General features: G+C 44.6%; 1 protein-coding gene across 3 annotated transcripts in view; it reads left to right on the top strand.

Moving 5' to 3' along the window:
- Nucleotides 1–19,147, top strand: part of MYOF (myoferlin) — a 151,313-nt gene that overhangs the window by 16,817 nt on the left and 115,349 nt on the right. For all 3 annotated transcript variants that reach the window (XM_027062643.2, XM_015061901.3, XM_015061900.3), the window contains exons 2-3: nt 7,474–7,529; nt 10,001–10,092. In XM_027062643.2, coding sequence (XP_026918444.2) covers nt 7,474–7,529; nt 10,001–10,092 — 148 coding nt within the window. The remainder of the gene's footprint in view (nt 1–7,473; nt 7,530–10,000; nt 10,093–19,147) is intronic.

Genomic DNA, 19,147 nt, shown 5'->3' with positions numbered 1-19,147 from the left:
ACACTAGTAAAATATAGTCCCAGCCTTCAAGGAGTCACCGTCTGGTCTTAATCCTCATAGGATTGTTCTGGGTCCTGTCTGCCAGAGTCTGAATCCCAGCTCCACCACTTAATAGCTGTGTGACCTCTGATAAATTGCTTAACTTCTCTTGTCTTGGTTTCTCCTTTTGTAATTGGGGAAGCTTATTACCTTTTAGGGTAGTTGTAAAGATTAGTGAGACAATCTATAGAAAGCTCCGGAAACAATGACTAGTTCAGAGCACTTAGTAACCGTTAGCCATGATTGGATGGCTTCAGGAGGTCTGTGATATTCTAGGCCAACTAGCGGGTGACTCTCCATTTGTCTATGAATGTTTCTCAAGACAAAAGTGGCCACAACCCAGGAGCCAGAGAAGATGAAGAAGTATTTCTGAATGGGAGGTCAAGTTTAGATGCATGGCTGGACCTAGAGATCTTGTTAATCTACTTTGCCTACCAAAAAGCTGAGGTACTTGGGGGAGCTTTGTAAATGCCCTCTGACCCCCACTTCTCCTGGGGCCATGTCATAAGACACAGAAATCTAGCTAGGGAGGACTTGGGGGGCTTCATAAATCACATGTTCCACTAGACCTGGAGGCAGACTTAGAGATCATCTAGTCAAAATTCCCCGGTGTTTACAAGAGGGACTCTGAGCTCAGTGGTTGAGCCTATGTCTCTCTGAGATCAAATCTCAAAGAATTGGAGAGTTCACTGATTTGAAAGTCCAGTCAGAAGAGCTGGGCCTGGGTGGCTCAGTCGGTTGAGCGTCCGACTTCAGCTCAGGTCATGATCTCACGGTTCGTGAGTTTGACCCCCGCGTCAGGCTCTGTGCTGACAGCTCAGAGCCTGGAGCCTGTTGCAGATTTTGTCTCTCTCTCTCTCTCTCTCTGTCCCTTCCCTGCTCACTCTCTGTCTCTCACTCTCTCAAAAATAAAGAAACATTAAGAAGAGCTGGGCCAAGTCCTGCACTTTGCCCTGAAGGAGTATGAGGATCAGTGAGATGGCATGTCTTTGGAAGTACTGAAAAAGTGTTACCATTGTAGATGCTATTATTTCCATGGGCACCTGGTGGTACTCATTGTAGTAGAATTCTCCAGAGAAATGGAACCAGTAGGGCGTGTGTGTGTCTGTGTGTGTGTGTGTGTGTGTGTGTGTGTGTTGACAGAGAGACTGAGAGACTTATTTTAAGAAATTGGCTCATGTGATTATAGAGTCCGGCAAATCTGAGATTTGAGGGGCAGTCCTGCAGGCTGGAAACAGGTAGGAATTCTATGTCACAGCCCCAAGACAGAATTCCATCTTCCCTTGGAAATCTCAGTTTTTACTCTAAGGCCTTCAGCTGTTTGGATGGGGCACATCCACCTGATGGAGAACAAACTCTTTCACATAAAGACAATTGGTTGTAAATGTTAATCACATCTATGAAATACCTTCGCAGCGACTTCTGGACTAGAGTTTGACCAAACAAGTGGCACCATAGCCTCGACAAGTGACACATGAAATGAACCGGCCCTCTCAGAAAATGTAGCAGTCCGGTCTTAGGAGTCATGGTGGCGCCTCATCCCATCCTGGAGAGCCCAGCATGGCTTGTGGTGTGATAGACGCGCAGCGGAGGAAATGTTTCCATGCAGGAGGGCGCGGTGGCTTGGCAAGGAGTGCTTGCTCAGTTCTCAGGGAAACCGTATTCAGAGGTTGGCATGCAGGTTAATTACTGCAGCGGTGACCTTCAGCAAACTGAGAGAGAAGCAGGCAGGCGTGACTTATCAAAAAACAGGAAATGTCCCAAAGAATGCCTTGAGTCATGGTCCAGAGTGTATTCTGCTTTTGAATCCGTTGTTATGTTCTGGGTTGAAAGTATTTAATTCCTTTCCATAGGAGGAAACTGTCATCTTAATAAAATTAGAGATGAGAACAGGGGGAGGTAGGTGATGTGGAAAAGGGGAAAAGAGCTTCCTGTAATTTAATCTGATGATCAGCCTCTGCAATTTAGACCTTTAAAAAAAAATGTGGTGGAATTGAATAATTAAATAATATAAATATGTGACTCTGTGGCTGTTGGTAAGAAAGAAATTTATTGGGGCGCCTGGGTGGCTCAGTCAGCTCAGCGTCCCACTCTTGATTTCGAGTCAGGTCATGATCCCAGGATCGAGGGATCGAGCCCTGAGTCCAGCTCCTTGCTGAGCGTAGAGCCTGCTTGGGATTTTCTCTTTCTCTCCGTCTGCCTGTTTCCCGTACTCTCACACTCGCTTTCGCACACACACACTCTCTCTCTAAAGTAAAAAGAAAGAAAGAGAGAGAGAGAGAGAGAGAGAGAGGAACAAATTTACCTTTGTTTTTTTTTTTTTGGCTGACATTTATGTGTGAATAGGTTTTCAATAAAATATAATGTGCACACATTCTGATAAAAAATAGAATCTCCTTTTTTAGAAGAGGTTGAGCTGGGTTTTTCCAGAAGGATAGGAGCCAATGTTAGCATGTAATCTTTACTTATTGACCAGGGAGAAGCGAGGAACAGCGGTTGAATGCATGGCCTATAGAATTAAACTAGTCCTGAGTTAGAGTGTTTCTTCCTAGCTCTGTGATCTTGCACAACTTACCTAACCATTCTGGGCTCATTTTGCTCATCTGCAAATTCAAGATGCGTGGGCTTGCTGAGAAAGTTAAGTGGAATGACCTATGGGCAGGATTTAGCACACGCTTGGCCAGAAGAGAGCGCCCCCTATTGAGTGGCACCCTTGGCATTAATGCAAGTGTTTGAAGTGGCCTCACGTTCCACTTGAACAGTCCCACCTGGCCCTGGTCAACCTGCACCTGCCAGGATTTGGCTGGTTCCCTTTGTTCGTCAATACACAATGGAATCATGTGTTCAGGAGCATATATTGGAAGAGTTGTTATGCAACTTGGTTTTTCTCATGGGGATTATGAACCTCTTGAAGCCATAAAGCCCAGTGTCTAACACCCTCTTTACTAAGTGGCTTGTAAATGAAGCTTAGCTTGGCATTCGTGGCTGCACAGTGTGACCATAACCTTCCCACACGGCCTGGTTGCCTCTGCTCCCTTCCATATTCCCTTGGCTCCAGCCAAATGGAGGGCAGTGTCCTCCCTCCCACAGAGTCCTCCCCTACTCTCACACTCGCTCTCGCACACACTGTGCAGCCACGAATGCCAAGTGTGCAGTGTCCCCAAACATGACTGGTTCTCTCTCCCCTGTGATTGACCTATTCACCCTTTTGCCCCCACCTGGAGTGACCTTTTCTTCCCAGCTCCACGTTTCCAATCCATCCTTGTCTTTCAAACCCCAGCTCAGCCTCTGCTTCCTCTCTGAGGCCTTATCTGGTGCCCTCAGCCTGAAGTCACCTCCCCTTTTCATTTGTACCCCCTCTGATGGCAACTGCCGCCTTCTTTCTATATCAGTCCCCTGTGGCCACATCTAGCTCCCTGCTGGAGCACCTGAGGGCGAGAACTATATCTTGGGTACCTTTGTATCTCCCACAGCGTCCAGCTCAGTGTCTGGGCCAGTGATACTTCAAAAATACTTGTTGGATAGAAGAATGAGGAAATGCTTTACTGCTGGTGGAAGAACTCACTTAGTGGACCCTTTCCATGGACTGGGCTACGAGCTCCCTTTGCCTGACCTGGGCAGGCTTTATTACCATTATCCCCCTCTGGCAGCAGGAAGCTCCAACCTGAGAATGAAGCAGACAAGAGCATGGTGGGCTTTTTTGCTGTGTGCTGAAAATAGTCATCAAGATTCATTTGGGTCTTCTATGCCATAGGCCATGACCTCCTTTTGTGGAACGTTTTAAGACCAAGAACTATCTTGTACTCTTCTGTTTCCCCAGTTCCTGGCACACAGCAGGTGCTTAATAAATGTTGGAAGATGAATGAATGAGCAAGTGGCACTCCCTTTTTCACGCCCCCCAACTGCTGACTTTGGGACAGTCCTGCCCCTGTGGGGAAGGGGAGGGAGATCAGTACCAGGCTCAGCACCAAAATGTCCCAGTGCAGCATTTCTTGTATGCTGATTCCCAGGCCAGTAACCAGGCTTGGGATTCAGCTCAACTGGACAAGTACTGGCTCTTTCCACAGCCTCTCTGGAGCCCTTGTCCTTGCTTTAGCTCCCTGCCTGGAATCTTGGGGACTTGGAGACTGAGATTTTCCTTCAATACCATCCATCAGGGACCCACATTCTGCCTCAAGCCCCCGTACCCAATTTCTATAAATGATTTGCTGCTTTCTTCTTGCTTTACTTACTCTGCAATGGCCTCTTAAAATTTTCCATCTTTTCTCTTGAAGATCTGCTGTGGTCCCAGGGTCCAGAGTCACTCTTTCCTGACTCAGTTCTCCACCCGCCAGGCCTGGTTATGGCAGCAAGGGTGGTGGTGAGCTGGAGGGATATTACTGGTACCATTTCATGCTTGTCGAGGTCAGGAATTTTTAACTTTGGTGAAGGTCATGAACTCATTTGAGAATCTGATGAGGGAATAAACTGTCTCCCCAGAAAAACTCACAGATGTCACATTTTGTGTGTTGGAGCAAATAGTCTTAGAGAGTCTCAGGATACTCTGAAGTCTGACCTTGGACTTTCCTGTGGCCACTGCTCAGGACGTCAAGCCCGTCACTCATATTATACTCATGCATTTTCTTTATCCAGTGTTTCTGACAGCTTCCAATGAGACACTGTGGTGTGATAGTGAACACACACTCGGGTTTTGGAGCCAAGGAGACGTAGGTTGTTTCTGACTCTTTTTTTTTATTTGCTGTGTGACCTTAGGCAAGTTAACCAGCTTCTCTCAATTATCTGTCTATAAAAAGGGGATGAGAATGTTACCCTTGCAGGGCTATCGGAACGACTTAGAGACACTGTAGTAGAATGTACTTCCGGGGCGCCTGGGTGGCTCAGTTGGTTAAGTGTTGAACTTCGGCTCAGGTCACGATCTCATGGTCCGTGAGTTCGAGCCCCGCATCAGGCTGGCTGTTTCAGATTCTGTGTATCCCTGTCACTCTCTGTCCTCCCCACCCTTGTGCTTTCTCTCTGTCTCTCAAAAGTAAATAAATAAACAAACATTAAAAAAAAACACAAAGGAATATGATTTCTGGCACCTGTAGATGGTTATATAGAACAGGCTGCTCCAATTGTGCAAAGAAGCCATGTGTCCCGTTCTGTCAGTTTAAACTTTGCCTGGCCTGTCTTACTCTCAAAAGTACTCGCTTGTGTAGCAGCCAGAGAGGAAAATTGGGAGGCTTTTCATCAGATGATGGGAGGGGCAGGTGGGGTCAGTATGGAAATGTGGGAGGGACAGGACAGCTTCTAGGTGATATCAGAGTCATATGCAGGGAGGCGCTCTGTAGACCACATAGAGACCACAGTTAGAACGCATTAGTACAGGCCCCGGCGTGAGCCGATGAGCAGGGTCATGCTGAAGTTTAAAAAGGGAAGCCGGTTGGGCTCTGGGAGCTGCTCAAGTGGAAAAGTTAATGCTTAGCAGAGTAAGGGTGATGATTCATGCTTTGTCTATGCTGAGGTCTTGGAAGAATGAGGTGGTTAGTCCCACAACTGGCATGTGCTGGGAGCCTTCGCAACATGACACTCAGCTGAACGGAACCCACTACCTCCTACGTTCCATAGCAGCAGAGGGGTAACTGGGGAGTGGTTCCCAGTGTGGCCACCAATGTGAGGCTGCTATCCCTGCCACTTACCAACGGGACTTTGAATATGCCACTTAACTTCTCGGTTTCCTTAGCTCCAAAAGGGGGATGAAAATTATTATACATATCTCCTGGGGTTTTTAAAGAGGTTAGATGATACGAGATGAGAAAAAAAATATGTATGTTGGTCTCTGCTCCTTTCCCCCACCACTTTCTGGCACTGAGCTAAAACCCTTATAAATTCCTAAGTGAGAAGAGTAGGAGCATCTTTTGTTCTAATGAGATCACTCTGGGTGGGCTCCTGGATGGCTCCTGGATGGGGACTGATCACCAGGAAGACCAAACCATGATGAGAAGCTTGGCATTTTTGGCTCTGCCCCCACCTCCTCCCGGCTTCTCTAGACTGGAGAAAGAGACTGGAAATAGAGTTAATACTTGATCTTGCCTATGTGAGGAAGCCTCCATCGAAAATCCCAGAAGTATGGGGTTCCAGGTGTGTGATGAGCACATCCATGTACCGGGAGGTTGAGGTACTCCAGCTCCATGGGGACAGAAGCTCCTGTACACAGGACGTTTCCACACCTTGTCTTATATATCTCTTCATCTGGCTGTTCATCTGTACCCTCTATCCTATCCTTTAGTAAACTAGTAAACATAAATGTTTTCCTGAGTTCTGTGAGCTGCTCTAGCCAGTTAATTGAACCCAGTACAGGGGTTATGGGAACTTCAGATTTATAGCCTGCTAGGTCAGAAGCACAGGTGACAGCGTGGACTTGCTATTGTCCTCTGAGTCCTTAACCTGTGGGACCCTGTCTCCAGGTACATAGTATCATCATTGAGTTAAATTGTAAAACACCCAGCTGGTGTCACAGAAAATTTCTTGGCTGGGGAACGCCCCACCATACATCTGGTGTCAGAAGCGTGATGAATGTTCTATGTGATGGTAAAGAATTCACACGGGAAGAGAACTTGTTTTATTTTTCTCCCCCTGAAAACAGATAGCTCATGCCTCCAAAGCATTCGGTACTCAAACACTAGCTTTTATTTTGATGAGTATTTGGGGACTTAGAGATCCAACAGACGCCTCTCTGTGCTTTGGACTTCTCTAAGGAAACTTTGAACACTAGCTGGAGGAACATTTATTCATGCAGGAAGGTCTCAGACACACAGAGAGAAAACCCGTGTCTTCAGAAAAGGTGAGCCTGTTGTAAAGGAAACCCTACATTCTTTGCAGGTCATAGAAAGTGTTCATCTACTAATTACCTTGTGCCGAGGCCTATGGGAGGGAGTCCAGCTCAGTCTTTAAGCTGTGGGGTCTTATCACATGCAGAGGCAGCACGGGCGTCAGAGAGGAAATTGCAGGTTATATAGGAACCAGTGCCAAGTATTAGCTCAGACACATTTCTCAGTTCCTTTGAGTCTCAGTAGCCACATCTATAAAATGGTGACACCTTTTAGCAAAGGTTAGCTTTGTTGGCTTCTTTCTGCAACACACTGGAGACACAGAAGCCCTGGGTAACCTTGGTCTATAGGAACTGGTGAGGGAGATTCAGGGGATCATGGCATTTCCATGATTGTGAGTCCTTCATTCCCCAACATCTCGTAGACCTGGGGTGGGAGAAATGTTTTAGGTCAAAAAATGCCATTCAGTTTGGAGAACCTTGACTCTTGTAGTCCTCACTCTAGGCTGATGAATGGGGAAATGCAAGCACACGGTTGGCCCTCAAGGGAATGCTCTTTGAATGGACGAATGAATGGACAAGTTCTAGAAATATTTCTAATTGATATTCATATTTTTTATTTGCAGATGAGAAAAAGAAAACAAAGAAAGTTGACAATGAACTCAACCCTGTATGGAATGAGGTAACTTCATTTTTTTTTTTTTTAACATCATTTCAGTGGATAAGCCACATCTGATTGTCCTATCTTCGGTCAAAGGTTAGCTTTTCCCTTTGAAAGAAGAATCTCCACGTTGCATCCCCCACCACTCTATCTCTCTTTGTGGCCATAGAGATAGCAGAACAGTTCAAGGGGACATACCACAATGACATCTCCTATATAATAGTGGTGTAAGTGAAGTCTGGAAAGGGAGTGGGAATCTTATGTTCTAGCCGGGAGCAGCTTTGAGCTTGCTGTGTGACCTCGGTCCAGTTATGTTACACATCTGGGACACATCTGTAGAGCAAGGGGTGGGCTTGCTCTCCAGAGTCGTGGAGGGAAAGCTCCATATTTAAAAATGTATCTGCACGTGACTAACCAAGAGTACATTACATGACACTGTGTGTCTGACTAATGACGTTTACTGTGTTTTATGCTGATAAAGTAGAATATCCTTAATGTAGACATTTTGAAAGCTTTAGATAAACAAAAAAATTTACCTTTGGACCCACTATCCAGAAGCAATTACTGTTAACATTTGGGATATAGCAATAAATGTTTATTGAATAAGTATTTGTAATGTATAAGTAATTATTCTTTATAAATAAATTAATAAAATATGATGTCTTGACATATAGCAGATACAGCTTCCTCTCCTATTTTTTTCTTACTATTATATCCTAAGCATATACCATATCATTCCATTCAGAAGTATCTTTAACACTATGCAACATTCTATGGAAGGGCTATAATATATTTACTTCCCCCACTGTTGACTTTATATCTATTTTATAAGCAGTTCAGTGTTGAATATATTTATAGATATGTGAAAGTTTTCATTCTTTCCACTGAGTAGATTTTCCTATGCTGACTAATTTTTTAAAAGATGATCATCAGCCCCATTGTTTTTCCCAAAAGCTGGTCAAACTTTCCTGGATAAGCGTAGTGATAAATGTCTTTGTTATTGTCACTAAGTCACCAGGCTGTGAAGACTTCTCCTCCACCAACTGTAAATTCCCCTCCTCTCCTAGTCCCGAAACTAAAATAAAGCCATACCTTTTCATTGAATGAGGTGAAGATGAACTGTCTTTTTAATGCCTTTCTGAGAAGCAGAAAGTTGAAAGGCAGTTCTGCTTCTCTGCAGTTTCACTGGAACCCAGAACCCAGCCAGCTGGACTACCAGCTCCGTGAAAGCAAGAGGCCAGTCTGGTTGGTCCCGGTGGATGCTGTGTGTGGCTCCTAGCACCTCACACAGATCTCCAAGAATAAAACAAATTGAAAGTACATTATGTATGCATATAGTGCTTCCGGTTTTGAGTAATTCTCACATGCTTCTTTATATCTGGTCAATCCATGTAGCTGATGGCAGAGGTGGAAATGGTCACGTGAGCAGACATCCTCTGCAGGGTATCATCCGTCTCACCCCGTTTTGTTTCTAACATGTATTTTCTTTTAATGTTTATTTGTTTATTTTTGAGAGAGAGAAAGAGTGTGAGCAGGGGAGGGATAGAGGGAAAGGGAGACACAGGATCTGAAGCAGGCTCCAGGCTCCGAGCTGTCAGCACAGAGCCCGACGTGGGGCTCGAACTCACACTGTGAGATCATGACCTGAGCCAAAGTTGGACGTTCAACCAACTGAGCCACCCAGGCTCCCCATCTAACATGTATTTTTTTCTAACTGCAATTGTATTTATCAAGTAAACTTCCCAACTCTAGTTTTATAACGGAAATCTAACCCAAATGAAACGCTAACCCCAAACCTATTAGGGTTAGGATTCTAATATGAGCTCTGACACATTCACCACCCACTCCAAACCCAGTACAAGGAGAATCAAATCTTCAGTAGGCTCTGCTTTATTTAATTCATATGTTACACGATCAATCAAAGACATCAGCGGTGTTATGTTAGATTATTTTTGTGTGTTTGCCATTAGACAGCAATTTATTGCCTTAAGATGAAAGTCTCATCTGATTGCAGACTAATCATGGTGGTGAAGACTAATCAAGCCTAAAATAAAAGGCTGATGCATTTTAGAAAATGTTTTTTTAGATTATCTATCTCTTTGATAATAATATGACTAGGAAAAGCAAATAACTTAAAAACAATCAATGAAGAAAGCATTTTCATTTTATTTTATTTTTATAACCAATTGTGGTAAATTCTCTGACTCTGAGATGGGTTTGGTGACTTGCCCATAGTCACAGAGCCTAGAAAATGGGAAGCCAGAGGTCACCCCCAGGTCCTCTGAGGCTGTCTGGTTTGCACTCCCACAGCTCTCAGCAGCCTCCAGGTTTGGAATTTGGTCACTTCTACTAACTATAGAATTGATGATTCACAAGACTGACATTGGTGAAGATAATGACATTTAGTCATTTAGTGTTGGTATGTCTTATTATACTATACTTCCTGACCCTTTTAAACAACTTTTCTGTTTTTATAACCTTTCCATGGGCAGATTTTGGAGTTTGACTTGAGGGGTATACCACTCGACTCTTCATCTTCCCTTACAATTGTTGTAAAAGATTTTGAGACGATTGGACAAAATAAGTAAGTTGATTTCAACTATTTTTCTCATTTTACGTATTATATTACCAGTGTTTATTTTGTTGAAGGAACGTATCGTTAATAACATTTTATGATATTTGCAATATAATCGTGCTTCAGTTCCGTGTCCTTCCCCCACCCCCCATGCACACAACTTTCTGAGCCAATATCAGATGTGATTAATGATCACATTGCTTTCCCCAAACTTCTGTATAGTAGTCCCCTCTTACCTGTGGTTTCTGTTATCCATGGTCAACTGAGGTGCAGAAGCAGATGATCCTTCTTCTGAAATAGTGTCAGAAGGTCAATAGTAGCTTAACGCTACGTCACTGTGCCTACATCATTCACCTCACTTCATCTCATCACTTAGGCATTTTATCATTTCACATCATCATGCATAAAAGGGTGAGTACAGTACAATATATTTAGAGAGGGAGAGACACCATATTCACATAACTCATTCAGTATGTTGTTATAATTATTCTATTTTATTATTAGTTATTGTTAATTTCTTACTATGTCTAGTTTATAAATTAAACTTTATCATAGGTATGTATGTATGTATGTAGGGTTTGGTACTATCTGCGGTTTTGGGCATCCACCAGGGGTCTTGGCACATATCCTAATGCATAAAGGGGGAACTACTGTATTCCTAAGAGGCTGCAAACACTAAGCCACCATTACTGTATCCAATTTGGCCCTTGTTGTGAAATCTATTTACATTCCTAAAACATCTTTGTTGACTGTACTTAGTCACTTCCTACCCTGGGGTGGTTTATCTGAACGGTAGCTATATTAAACACAAGCAAAATCATTTCTTCTTCCACTTATGTGTGACCATTCAAGTTCTACTTGCAGCCCCACTTTCATTTTAATGTTTTATTGGCCTTTTAAACTCAACAGATCTAAGTCAGATTCCTGTCGCCTTTACTAGTTTCAAATGGGAAGGGTCACGATGGTGCCCATGGTGGGACTGAGGGTTGTCCCCTGAGTAAAGCTTGGGGATTTCCAAAACAGGTCTGTATGGGACAGAATGACCTCAGTAAATTCACCCCAGCCCTTGATCCTGGACTTTGGCCTTACAGACTCAGAAACCAGTCTTAGGTTACCAATTCAAACTAACCAAGCTTACAAGAAACCAGTGCTTAAAACCAAGTTACTTATGTGTTATTTTCCAGTGGAAATAAATGCGTGGTGGGAGGACATTCTCTGATTAATGAATTCACCTTTGTGTCATCCTGCATGGAAAGCCAATTTACTCTGTATCCTTGATTATAAGATATCATTGACCATAGATGTACTATTAAATTAATAACAGGTTTGGGGTGGGGAAGGAGCCTGGTATTAAATGACCTTATCAATTGTAAGAAGCATCCAAGTTTTTAGAAATGTCAATACATTTAAAAATATGTCTTAGGGGTGCCTGGGTGGCTCAGTCGGTTAAGTGTCCAACTTTTGGTTTTGGCTCAGGTTGGTTTTGGCTCAGGTCATTATCTCATGGTTTGTGGGATTGAGCCCTGCATTAGGCTCTGTGCTGACGGCATAGAGCCTGCTTGGGATTCTCTCTCTCCCTCTCTCTGTCTCTCTGCCCCTCCCCTACTCGCACTCGCTCCCATGCACTCAATCTCTCTCTCAAAATAAACTTAAAATAAAATAAAATTTAAAAAAATAATAAAAATGAATACCTTAGCCTTAAGCACATTTGGTATAAGTAGAAGGCTGCAATGAGAGGCATAAACCAGAAAGAATTAGTTGAAATGCAGTGACCTTATGTCCTGACTTGCTTGGAACAGTCCTAGTTTATTGTCCTAGCACAAGGGTTAGTAACACCTCTTTTGCTGTCAACAGTGACTTGGTTTGGACGGTAAATTAGATAGTCACCCTAATGACTGGAGTCTTCTACTTAATGGTGTCAGGCTAAGAGATCCTGGACAGACATTTACCCCCTGGACAGTGCTTTGATAGGTACTATACATGTTCACCTTTGATGAGATCCTTTTTTTCGTGTTCAGTTGCTGACCAATGCCCCTTATGACTGATGCATTTTTTTCTTAAGCTACATAAATATACTCTGCAGGTTCTGGTCCTACTACTTGGACTGATCTGAGTGTCTGTTTTTGTGCCAGTACCATACTGTCTTGATGATTACAGCTTTGTAATACAGCTTGAAGTCTGGAATTGTGATGCCTCCAGCTTTGGTTTTCTTTTTCGAGATTGCTTTGGCTATTCAGGGTCTTTTCTGATTCCATACAAATTTTAGGATTGTTTGTTCTAGCTCTGTGAAGAATGCTCGTGTTATTTTGATAGGAATTGCCAGGAAGGTCTTTTTAATTGGGAGGTTAGTTGTGTGTCCTACAAATTTCGCTGCATAGCTGTTGACCATCCTCCAGTGAAAGCCGACCCCGAGTCTGCTTTGGAATGAACAGTGCGAATGATAATGCTTACTTAGCTTACTGTGCTAAGCTTCATGCTTCTCCACCATCCGCCAGGAATTGTGAACTTTGACCTTGCTGTCACCAACTAAACAATGCATACACCTTGGTCAAATTTGCCCATAAGTACCCTGGAGAAAAAAAAAAAATTAAACCCATCTGGGAATAAGCTGTATGTTTGTCCAAACTATTTGTGTACTTTGGTCCCAGATTTTTTTCTTGGCTTTTTTACTAAAAATTTGGCCTTCGAGGATCTGCTCACTGCTCAGTGTGGGAACTTGCTTTCACTTGGATGTGCAGGGTGGGGGCAGAGGATTTTTCTACCAGCTTAAGGAATCCCTTGCCTGTTGACGTTCCTGTTGCCATGGAAACGGGTTGTGCAAACAGGGCTCTCACTTTGCATCTGCTGCCTGGGGCCTGGAAACAAACAGCGCTGGACTGCCTAGGTTTGCCTGTGCACCCGTGCCCACACCCACAGCGGACTGCAGGGTCCAGGTCATGCAAGCATAGCACTGGTGCGTCAGCAACATCCCTCCTCAGGCACTGGGAGCCGGCTGGGCTGTTCAGTGCAGACTCTGTTCTTCCCCCCGCCCCCCCCCGCCCCCCCCCCCCCCCCCCAGTCATCCAGCCAGCCATCCAGGCTGAATGAGGGTGAGAGAAGAGCCAGAAATGCCTCTTGATCACGTGATGAAAATGAAATTATTTTTAGCCAAAATGTCAGAGTGGAAGGATTTTCCCAGCCGCTGAAGAATCGGAGTTCCCTCTGCAGACAGCCAATACCGCTATAGCTTAGTGAGATCTTAGGGAGTGCCAAGGGCTATGCCAAGCCCTTTGAGTGCATTATGCTACTTAATCCTCACAGACACCCTCTTTTTCCCCAGAGAGGCTTGGTAATCTGCTCAAGGTCACACAGCAGGCATGTGTCAGAGTGAGCATTTATGTCCAGAGTGAGCATTTATGTCCAGGTAATCTGCTCAAGGTCACACAGCAGGCATGTGTCAGAGTGAGCATTATGTCCAGCATTTATGTTCTGGACTTTCACATTATACTGAAAACCGTGAACCACCTGCAGGAACCAAAATGTGGATGCAATTATTGATTAACTTTTGTCCAGAATGGAAGTAATTTTTCTTTCTAATTTTGCAAAAAAAAAAAAAAAAAAATGAAGGACAGTCATTATCAGAGTATTGGCAGTCCCTCCCTACGTAACACTTTTAAGCAGGCAATTTTATACTATTGAATAGTAAGTCACTGATACTCATGTTCTACAGTGGACACGAGAAATTTGGAGAGCATATCTCATCTCATGTGCTCTTCACAGTAACCTTGAGTGGTGGAGATGAGATTTGAGGCTGGGACCCTGATCCCTTGGCGTCCTGGCCCTGCTGTCACTTCACCTGAGTTCCTAAAGAAGAATCGGCTTCAGGAGCCTGGAAATGTAAGAATGAAAGGTGTTTACAGGTTTTCAGGTGTGTGTGTGTGTGTGTGTGTGCGTGTGTGTTTGTGTGTGCGCATGCACGCATGCCAAGGAGGAAAAAGAGTTACCATTTCAGGCTTTTGAATTTGCTGTTCACTCTGCATGGAATACTCTTTCCTTCTAACTGCAGTAGATATGAAATCTTGTCATTCGGCCTCAGCATCTCAGACCCTCCAATCTAGAGCAGCGCCTACCATTGCTTTCCATCTCATTGCCCTGCTTCATTTCCTCAGAGCCCTGCTTATTAGCAAGCTTGTGTGGGTGTGGGAATGGTGGAGGGAGCCCAGCTGGGTGTGTGGACATTTATGTTGGGTTTTAGATAAGTACTCAAAAATATGTGCTGGCCCGCATTCCTGCTTTGCCTAGCTCAGCGCTCACCACCATCTGACACGTCCATATCTGTTTTGTTATTCACGTGGCCTTCCCCTACTAGACAGTAAACTCCACACCTGTCTGGTTCACCACTGTAACACCAGCGCTTAGCATAGTGCCTAGCACATAATAAGCTCTCAGTAAGTGTTTGTTGGATGAATGAGCAAGTAAGTTCACGATACTAATACACGAATAGTATCTAAAGCGCCTTGCATTGGACAGTTAGCCCACTAGTAACGAGCCATTGATGTGGAATCTGTCCAACCCAGCTCTCTGAACAGCTCTCTGGTTCCAACTCGGGTTTAAGCTGCAAAGGAGTCAGAACACAAAGGGATCAAGTCACAAGGGAAACAAACGCCAGTCCCAAAGCTCATGCCTTTCTGTAGAGAGACGTGGAGCTTACTCCTGAATTCACAGGAAGGTAGCAACTCATAGTGCATAAAAGCTGAGATTCGGGAGCCAGACAGAGGCTGCTTTGAGACTCCGCTCTACTGGTGACTACTGATGACCTCAACCAAGTGACTTAACCCCTCTGGGCCTCAGAAGTCTTATCCTTAAAGTGACTTTGGAAGTTCTGCTCGTGCTAAGATAACATAACAGGGACCAGATCTACATACTCACCTGATACACCAAAAAAATAGATAAAACATATGTAACCATGGTTTCAGATACTGGACTGGATAATGACCCCAAGCAAGAGGACATAAATGAAATGAGCCCTTTGAGTGCCCAACTTAATGCCTGGAGAGCATTCCAGCTGCAGTTCAGGGAGAGAGAAGTGAGGCAAGTCCCAGTTGTCTCCCAGAGTTGGAGAGGTGCAGGTGGGAGTCTGGAGCTACACACACACACACACACACACACACACACACAGAGTGGTAGTATGGGCTACAGAATTTAGAAAAAAAAAAAAAGACAAGTTTGGATTGTGATAATAACAAACTCCCTGAACAAAGGTTTGTGGGGTGTTTTTTTCTGTTTTGTTTTTTGTTTTTGTTTTTTATTAATAAAAACAGATACTGTAGTTTGGAATGAAATTAATATGGTGAAGCAATATGGTAAGGCTTATGAGAAATTTTCATTCCCTCATATACAAAAGACCTTGTCCTTATACCTTTAATACTTAAAAAAAAATTTTTTAATGTTTATTTTTGAGAGAGACAGAGACAGAATGCGAGTGGGTTAGGGGCAGAGAGAGAGGGAGACACAGAATCTGAAACAGGCTCCAGGCTCTGAGCTGTCAGCACAGAGCCCGATGCGGGGCTCGAACCCATGGACGGTGAGATCATGACCTGAGCCGAAGTCGGATGCCCAACCGACTGAGCCACCCAGGCACCCCTAAGATATTTCATTATAAAACAGACCTGAAAACAAACCTTTAAACAAAAACCCTACCTAAACCAGCACACAAATATTTATACACACGTACACATATACACACACTCTGCCTCTCTCTCTCTCATCTTGTCATTTTCTCCTCTCTTCCCCTTCAATCTTCTTCATCACACTAAACACCATCTGATACACTGCACATTCCGTCCACTCAGATGTAAGCCCCATGAAAGGCATGGAGTACTCCCAGTGCCCGGAGCAGTGTCGGACACACATAAGCATCAGCAATTATTTGTCAGATGAATACATTAATTGATACATCGCTGAAGGTAGTCCAATAACCTTGCAAATGACTTACAAGTTGTAAAGCTTCCTCTCCTAAGAGATGGTCCTCCAAGTGCAATTAGAAGATAATTATAGCTCTTGTCATTATTAAATGCCTTTCTCTTTCAATCTCTCTGGGTGTCTTTCTCCAAAGCTTTGGCCCACCTTTACTTACTCATGAGATGTTGACAGACATCAGCAGGACTGTGGCACCTACTTCACTGGCCTCCCCAAAACGCTGGGGTTCAGCTTTTTGAAGTCAGTACCCAGACCCAGCCAGCCCAAACCAATTGTGATCTTTTCATACTTTTGCCACACCACTGAAAATATGGAACTAAAAAGAACTGAACTGAGAATCCTGTTCCACAGTAACACTGGCCTCTGGTTTAGATGTCTACACAGCCTGAGAAGCTACTCCAATCAGAAAGCCTTGGGGCACCTGGGTGGCTCAGTCGGTTAAGGTTAAGCATCTGACTCACTCTTGATTTTGCCTCAGGTCATGATCTCACTGTGTGATGGAACACAAGGGCTCTGTGCTGACAGCATGGAACCTGCTTGGGATTCTCTCTCTCTCTCCCTCTCTCTCTCTGCCCCTCCCCTGCTTGCTCCCTTGCATTCTCTCTCTCTCTCTCTCTCTCTCTCTCTCTCTGTCTCTCAAAATAAATAAATAAACTTTAAAAAAAAAAAAAAGAAAGCCTGCTTCAACCCGTGGGCTGTCCATCGCTCCCGACCAACCACATCTGGGCCACTTCAACAAATCCCATGGCCATGATTACATGTGGCAATGTCAGCAGGAAGTCTTGTCACTAGGAGACATAAAAGTGTTAAAAGTATGGGGGCGCCTGGGTGGCTCAGTCGGTTGAGCGTCGACTTCAGCTCAGGTCATGATCTCACAGCTCGTGGGTTCGAGCCCCATGTCAGGTTCTGTGCTGACAGCTCAGAGCCTGGAGCCTGCTGCGGATTCTGTGTCTCCCTCTCTCTCTCTGCCCCTCTCCCGCTCAAGCTCTGCCTCTGTCTCTCTCAAAAATAAATGAACATTCAAAAAAATTTTATAATGAAATATTTTATGAGACCTTTAAAACCTTTATTCAGTTTCCACTAATTGGATTTTATGAGAATTCAGCTATAGCTGAAGTTTGCTTCTGGTCTAACCCTGAAAATAAAAAATGATTTTCCAAGCAGACTTTTGGTATATACAGCATTGACGTTGGGGAGGGAGTTGTTTCATGTATGTAAGAGAAAGGACTGGTTTTAAGAACTTTGCACAATTGATTGCACAGAAACGGAAGTGGGTACCTACCCACTGGCTACCTACCCATATCCTTGCATAGATATCCCACCTTCCTGTGATTTAGACTGTGCATGAGTTCAGACCAGCTTTCCCTGCCAGTACTGGCCTGGGGTCACATGCTTTCTTTTGATTCCTTTTTCTAGAGTAGTGTCTGAAATAATAAAAAGTAACTGTTAAGGACTTACCACATCATCCTTTTGATCCTTACAATACTGTTAGGTAGTAGCTGTCATAACCCCATTTTACACATGAGGAAACTGAGGCTCAGAGAAGTAAAACAACCTGTACCTGGCCTCTAGTACAAGGATGAGTCCGAATTAGTCAGCCCTGCCTAGCTCCAAATTCTTAATCACTGTTATTCTGTCTCCCTTTCCTTGTTAGGTCCAAGTTCTTGATGAATGAATGAAAGAATGAATGAATGAATGAATAACAGAAAACTACTACCTTGATTCCAATGGGCCAGGGACAGAGCCAGAGCCTGGGAGTTGCTCTAAACTGTACAAGCAGACAACCACAGATTCAGACCCTTGAGGACTGAATGAACAGGAGAATTGGTCAGGTTACAGGTTATAGTCACTTATTCTAGAAATAATTATTGAGCATTGCCTGCATGTCAGGCATTAGGCTAGTTTGCCTGCTCCTTGTAGCCACAGGGTGACTGATTCTGGCCTAGGTGCCTCACCTGCACCTAGGTGCAGAGGCCTGGGCTTCTACTCAGCTCCTTCCCTTGTTAAAGTGATGCCATTGGCCTCAGGGCATTGGGGTTGGGAGGGACTGGAAAAAAGGGAGTTGTTGCTGGCCCTGAATCCTGCCAAACCTGCCACAGCCTCTAGACTAGGTGAGTGATTCTGAAACCCAGGAATGGAGTTCGCTAGAAGTACAGAGCACTGCCTTACCCTAGAGGGGCTGGTACACAGCCAAATTTGGGAACCACAGTTTGGGCCAGTGTTTCCACATTTGATGAACCGGACAAAGGCCCCAAGGCTCTCTGACAGTCCTGGTGGCGAGTAAGGAGGAGAGGTCACAGGAAAGATACAGATAATGAGGCTGGCCGAGTGGTTTTAGTTGAGTTTTGCTTACTACTTTGTTCTATTAAATAATTGGATTCCTATGCTCATTTCTCAAATGTGAACTGTGTTATCATATTGAATGTGCTTTTAAAAACTGCACATGTCTCCCTGTCTCTAGATCTAGCTTTGCCAGCTGTCTTTCCTACCTCCCCCTCCCCCCCCCCCACCCCCATCCCTCTACTTTTGCCCTGCTGCCACTGAGAATCACTGCTTTAGGCCATTGTTTCTCAGACTTCCTGGGTATAAGAATTAACTAAAGAAAAAGTGTGACTCAGGGTCCTGGGAATCTGTAACTGCCCTAGCGATTCTGCTGCAAGGAGGTCTGGGGAAATACAATCTCAGAAACGGTTTATGAGCTAATCCAAAGGGCCAGCGTGGGCCAGTTGGGAGACTCAGGAAGGTTCCCCACTGGTGAAGTGGATGGGAGACCCAGATTGTGTCCTTTGAGGGAGTTTTTGCTTACACAGGGCTTCCCGGGACAGGATTTGCTGTCATGGCTGCCCCAGCTCCTCCCCTTGCACCCCCCCTCCCCCCCAATCTGGTCATAAGGAAAGTGTAGGCCTGGCTCTCCCACCTTTGGGTTCAGCTGGGGGTGGGGGTGGGGGTGGAGCCAGGAAAGAGCTTGACGGATACTGGTCCTGGGGGAAGGAAAAGTGTGGGGATGGGTGATGCTGCCCAGCCAAGGAACCAAGGCCACACAGACCTGGTAGAAATGACAAGGCTCAGCTGGCTGAGAGCCCAGTGCTTCAAAGGGTGGGCAGGT

Source organism: Acinonyx jubatus, chromosome D2 (genome assembly GCF_027475565.1).
Source record: "Acinonyx jubatus isolate Ajub_Pintada_27869175 chromosome D2, VMU_Ajub_asm_v1.0, whole genome shotgun sequence".
In the NCBI taxonomy this organism is placed as follows: domain Eukaryota; kingdom Metazoa; phylum Chordata; class Mammalia; order Carnivora; family Felidae; genus Acinonyx; species Acinonyx jubatus.
This window is presented reverse-complemented; position numbering and strand designations above follow the sequence as displayed.